This window comes from Siniperca chuatsi, linkage group LG9 (genome assembly GCF_020085105.1).
Source record: "Siniperca chuatsi isolate FFG_IHB_CAS linkage group LG9, ASM2008510v1, whole genome shotgun sequence".
In the NCBI taxonomy this organism is placed as follows: domain Eukaryota; kingdom Metazoa; phylum Chordata; class Actinopteri; order Centrarchiformes; family Sinipercidae; genus Siniperca; species Siniperca chuatsi.
The window spans coordinates 13,324,972-13,331,075 of record NC_058050.1 but is presented as its reverse complement, the minus strand read 5'-3'; the positions used below and the strand labels follow the sequence as shown (position 1 = coordinate 13,331,075).

The 6,104-nt window shown below is 38.2% G+C and overlaps 1 protein-coding gene across 1 annotated transcript; it reads left to right on the top strand.

The window, feature by feature from the left end:
- Positions 1-1,667: 1,667 nt before the first annotated feature.
- s100w (S100 calcium binding protein W) lies at positions 1,668-2,950 on the top strand. Its single transcript, XM_044209275.1, has 3 exons — positions 1,668-1,828; positions 2,198-2,346; positions 2,489-2,950. Exons 2-3 carry the CDS (start codon positions 2,206-2,208, stop codon positions 2,675-2,677), a joined length of 330 nt encoding a protein of 109 aa, XP_044065210.1. The 5' UTR covers positions 1,668-1,828; positions 2,198-2,205; the 3' UTR covers positions 2,678-2,950.
- Positions 2,951-6,104: the final 3,154 nt, after the last annotated feature.

The following is a 6,104-nucleotide window of genomic DNA, read 5'->3' as shown; positions in this document are numbered from 1 at the left end:
TTCTGATGAATATAATGGCCTTTTTAACACAAAGTGTCTGTTGATGATGGTGCAGGAGCCGTGATGAACACATTACTTCTGTGCAACTGACCAGCCGGACAGCAGTCAGTTGCATATGCATTTTAAGTTTAATAGTTCCCATGAGACCATTCAACAGAATATTTGTATTTTCTGAGCTGACAATTTCCCCCACTCCCTTGTAAGACTTACGGGTATGATTACATTACACTGAACGTGACAATAAGAATACCTGTTACCTCCTATCTGTTTTATTTGTGCATACCAAAATGCAGAGAAACCTGTACCCCACACCTGTATATTTGAGGAAAATTTCAAATTATGTCAAGGAAATTCCTTCCATCGCTATGTGATTCGTGGCTTGGATGTCAAGAAGTTATTTAACCCTTTTTTTTTCTGTTGTTTTTTTCACATTGACAGGTGGTACCTTTTTGCTTTTCTGGTGGATTATATTGATTATGAAGAGAACATAGCCACAGCAGTGTGCAGTTGTTAGATTACATTAAATAATTGATTATATATCTTTAACTTTAATTTAACTTAAACTTTTAAAACTGCTTTTAAAACATTTACTTCCGAGACTGAATGGTTAAACAAATATTAAGAAGGGAGTTCAAAGTTATTTCTATTTAATAAGTAATTTTCTAATACAGTGTTCATGTTCAGGGTGCAGACTTACCACTGCAGAGGTACAGAACCTCTCCAGCAGTGAAACTGTAACTCATACCTCGGCCAGCAGAGTGTGGAAAGATTAACTTTTTTGTAATTAACACCACATGATCCTTCGTCTCTATTTTCTTCTCCTCCCCTGCAAGGAGAATCTGATCGTATTCAATAAGTGAAAGTAATATGGCCAAAGTGAAGAGAGGCTGGCGCTGAACAGTTTGAACTGACCTATATAAGGGTCTTGGCAGGGGGGGCAAGAGAGGGGAAGAGAGGAAGAAAATGCTGCCTTTCTGCTGCCTTGGAACAGACGAGTGGAAAATGGAGGATGAGTTACATAACAGTTGAGCAGAATGAATGGGAGCGACCTGCGTCAGAATCCAACAGTCAAAACACTCCCACTGGCATACTCTGAGACTCATATTCTTGTAACTGCGGCTGATTTTCTTTAGTTCAGTTGAACTAAAGTAGGACATTCACAGATACACTTAACTATATAATAAAGAATGGCAAAATTAAGTATTGAATTACTTAAATTATTAGTTTCCATTGGGATTCTTGATGATTGCAGGTGTACATACTATCAGCAATTTAATTTAAGTTAAAAATATGCATTCTAAAGTGTATTCAACTTTATTCTAATACAACTAAGCAATAAAATACACGGTTAAAACTGGCACTCTTGGCTCAAACACTTTAGTGTTAGAGTTTTTAAAGTTAAAAATAAATAAATGAAAATAAAACCAAATAAATCTTTTAAGTTTGTGATGGTAGCTAGAGTAGCATGAAGCACACCAACACAGACACAGACACCTACACAATGTCAACCATTTGCTCTATACAACACAAACAAAAACATTGTCTTTAGTTTGGTCATATTAACATTTTCTTTAGTGTGGCGCAGTTGCGAGACAGAAAACTGGTGAAGATAGTTTGGGTGGAGTAGGGCACATTTTCCAGAGCATGAGTCACCGCTGGTGTGTGTGTGTGTGTGTGGGGGGGGGGGGGGTGTACATGCCACTGTGTGTGTTTCAAACAGTGTGTGTCTACTCTTTAAGAGGAGGCTTTCCCCTCAGTCTGACAACAGTCTCACCTGGGACAGCTGGTGACACAGACGTGATCTCTCTTGGGGAACGTGAACTCTAAGGTGAGTACTGATGAAAAGCAAAAAAAGAAAGAAAGAAAATAGCAGCATTTAATTCAGATGCTGAGCATGAACTTGTATTTTCTTGGTGTTTATTAAAGCTTTATTCAGTGCTACTGCAAACCAAAGTAGCTCTGAGTGTGTCAACCACCTTATGTTGATTTTGAACCTCTGACTTTTACATCTTATGTTCATGTCTATAAACATTTGTCTTACAACATATGTCTCTAACTGTCTATTATCAAGACACTTCATAAGGTTTGACAATACAGTGTCTGCAAAAAAAATTATGTTCATCCAGTATGTTTTAAAGGTATTTCCTCCTGCCTCTCTGTTAATTACTCACAATCAGCATCAATCTTTTTTCTCCAGCTACAGACATGGCTCGTCTGGAACAGGTCATTACAAACATTGTGGATATATTTCTGGAGTATTCTGATGATGAAGGCAAGAAACGGCAGTTAAACAAAGAAGAGTTCAAGAAGGTGTTGCAGCAAGAAATACAAAGCCCTGAGTTAAAAGTAGGAGACTCAAAATACTCACTTTACATGATGTGCACATCTATTCATAAAAAGAATTACATTATCCTGATTCTTACACACCATTCAGGTGTGCTTTTGTGCATTTCACGCTGTTATTTAACGATAAGAATGTATTCTCCAGGATACAATCAATGCAGATGACATTGAGGAAGCCATAGAGATGATGGATAAAAACCATGATGGCGAGGTCAACTTCCGAGAGTTTTGCCGGTGTGTGTGTGTACTGGCCAAATGCTACTACCAGAAGAAGACAAGCAAGGGTGGCAAGAGAGGCAGATGCAAAGTACAAGAAGGTGAACAAGAAGACTGAAGATTAACTACAAACCCTTAAAATGTTTGTAGCACTATAATGTCTTTAAAAATATTTTATACATATGGCATATACATATGTGACACCGCCGACCCTGAAAACAGACGCAGCTGGTATTAGACCATTTGCATATCCATCAAGTCTGCTATTTGTGTTCTAAACTTGCATGCAAAATGTGATATTCTTTGTCGGCATATCTCTGTAAACTGGTTTTCAAAAAACTTTCCTTTCAATACTAATGCATTGAAAATAAATAAAATCTATGAAGTTTGATTTGTTGTGGGCTTCCTCATCTGTTTATGGCAATCACTGCATGTGTAGTTGTTGCTAGATATCTGGTGTCATTGCTGTGGAAGGAAACCAGCATGGGCTCATCAAACATTCAACAGACATCACTTGCTATGTTCTCCAGTGCACATATCACTGTCAGTGCTTCCTCATTGGAAATGTCTGCTCTATTCTTTCCAATACTATTGACTGAAGTCCCCCACAGGTTAAAACTTGACTGATATCAGATCTTTCTCATGTCATAAAAGTCACTGAAAATATCTATCTATATCTCTCTCTTTCGATGTATTTCTGTCAAATGACATTTGTGCAAAAATGTGTGAATGCCTCAGCCATGATCAAGAAAGGTATGAATCACACCCCACATTTATATCCTTGTCTCTAAGGAAAAAAATCACTCTTTTAAAAAATGTTGAAATTCTCAACCCCTCAAGGCACAGTGGAATTACAGCTTATCATCTATTATAAACAAAACACAGGGGGCACTTTTAATAATTTTATGTTCATATTTTTCTATACATTAATCATTAAACTCTCTTTGCTTTGGGGTTTATTGTTGCCAAATAATCCCTTCAGAATGTGTCCATACCACTTATTAATATCAATTTCCATTCACTTTTTCATCCTTTCAAGTGGATTTTCATCCACTCCACAATATATTAACTCACTCACATTCCGGCCTGTTTCAAAACAAAAACACATTTCTATTGGTTCTCGTTTTCCACGCTCCTACCTCCCTCCCACAGCATGTTCGGGTGTACCATTAGTGTTGTACGAGAAAGACCAGCAGCCTAAAGCAGTACAGATAACAACAGGATTTAAGTTTTAATAGTGAATTTGTTCCAAGATTGACTTCATAGTATACCACCTGTTCCTTTATGTGGTTAGCTAACAAAAGAATGCATGTTTGTATGGCTGAAAAAAAGTGTTTACTATGACCTAACCACTTCCTAAATCAGAGTCACACCCAGTTCCCACCCATGTAGTTGTCATGTTGACTGCCAGCAGATATTACTGTATAACTGCATTCTCCCTACTGTCTGCTAGGTGGAGCAATTGTATCGAAATACTGTATATCTGCCAAAATATATCTGCCAGCACATTTTTGGCCATACAAGCATGTTATGTTCTATCATGTATCATGTGTGAGTTTAAGTGAGATACAGAATACTTAACATATTTTGACTGTGGAAGCAAAACTATTGCTTGTGTGAAGCTATACATTGTGTAAGCATAAATGAGCCCTAATCCCTCTTCTTATAGGGACATGAGTCCTAAAAAACAGAGGAGTGTGGACACAAATAAATGTGTGCATGTTTCAGCACAATATATTTTAAAACCTAAGCCCTTTGAAGTATTATTTATGGAAGCCCATTTCCATAAAAAGATAAAAGTTAAAATTGGGAGATAAAAAGGTAAAATTACGAAAAGTTTACATTATGAGATAGTAAGTCAACATTATGAGATAAAAAGTAAACAAAAAATTAAAGTCTTTAAAATTAAAAATTTTGACTTTCCATCATATTATATCATGACAAAATTTTCAGCTTTTTTTTTCTTCTCCTGGTGGAAATGGGCTTCTATAATTGTTCATTATTGACCATACTTTAAAGAAAGATTTTGAAAATCTTTCTATTTGCTGTCGTCCCCCTGTTTCCAGTCTTTGTGCTAAGCTAGAACATGTCATAAACATTATAAAAGTAAATTGATCTTCTGATCAAGGTCCTGTAAGACAGCAAATAAGCTAATTTGCTGACGGAAAAATGAATCTTTGGGAGTATGAAATACTGTAGAACTGGCTTTTCTAACTGCTACGTGTCCCCTCCAAGATGACTTGACCTACATTGTGCATTCTGTAAAGTAAACCCATCAAATGTATGTAGTCTATCAAATTGTCATCCTTATGTGGTCTATGTCACATCTAAATTTCAAAGCTTAACTTAAGAGAGAGAGAGTGACTAGAGAGATACACCTCAGCTTAACTGTAAAGGACACTGAAATGAGAACTCGACTTTCAATCTCGTGGTCCTTGATGATAAAGCAGCAGCAAAGGTACCAACCAGGGAGACCAGGCAGAGACCACAGACCAATCCAAGTTTGAAACAAGCATTCAAAAATGTATTAAACATTATGGCAATACCGTAGAAAAGGTTTCAGTTGTAGTCATCTGGACACTGTTTTCAGAATCAAGACGTTTCGGCTCCCATCCGGAAGTCATTCTCAATTGTGAAAAAATCAGCACTGCAGAAGGATCACAGCATAAACATTCTACCAGCAGACAAGGGTCGCTGCACTGTGATTCTGAACACAGCCGATTATGAAACCAAGGTCAACAACCTTCTTGAAGACACAACCACATATCAAAAACTTAAAAGAGATCCAACCAATGGCTACAAGAAGAAGGTTATAGACTGTCTACAGAAGCTTGAGAAGGAGGAGGTGATAGACAGGCCTCTGTACTACAGACTATACCCTGGGGAAGCCATTCCGTGCATCTATGGCCTTCCCAAAATTCACAAAGAGAATGTTCCACTCAGACCCATCGTTTGCAGCACTGATTCCATCACATACAACATAGCCAAACATTTGACTACAATCTTGGCTCCGTTGGTGGGGAACACAGTACATCATGTGGAAAACACACAGAAATTTGTGGACAAAGTGAAACATCTCCAGTTGGACCCAGATGACGTTACGGTTTCTTATGATGTAGTGTCCTTGTTCACTTGCATCCCAACCTCAGAAGCAGTGACAGCGGTGATGAGAAGACTGCAGGAGGACTCCACCTTGCAGCAAAGGACCAAGCTTACACCTGAACACATATGTAAACTATTAGACATCTGTCTCAACACAACCTACTTCCAATTCCGGGGACACTTCTACAGACAGATTCACGGCTGTGCTATGGGCTCTCCAGTCTCTCCCATTGTGGCCAACCTGTACATGGAAGAGTTTGAGAAGAAGGCATTATCCTCATTCCCGGGCACACCACCAAGTCATTGGTACCGCTACGTGGATGACACCTTTGTGAAAATCAAGAAACAAGACTTGGAAGCATTCTCAGAGCATATTAATACTTTGGACCCCAACATCAAGTTCACGCGTGAGGACGCTAAAGAGAACCGCTTGGCCTTTCTTG

Coding starts and splice junctions, on each gene's coding strand:
- s100w (XM_044209275.1), top strand. CDS start 2,206: ATGGCTCGTCTGGAACAGGTCATTACAAACATTGTGGATATATTTCTG. Junction 2,347..2,488: donor TACAAAGCCCTGAGTTAAAA/GTAGGAGACTCA, acceptor TGTATTCTCCAG/GATACAATCAATGCAGATGA.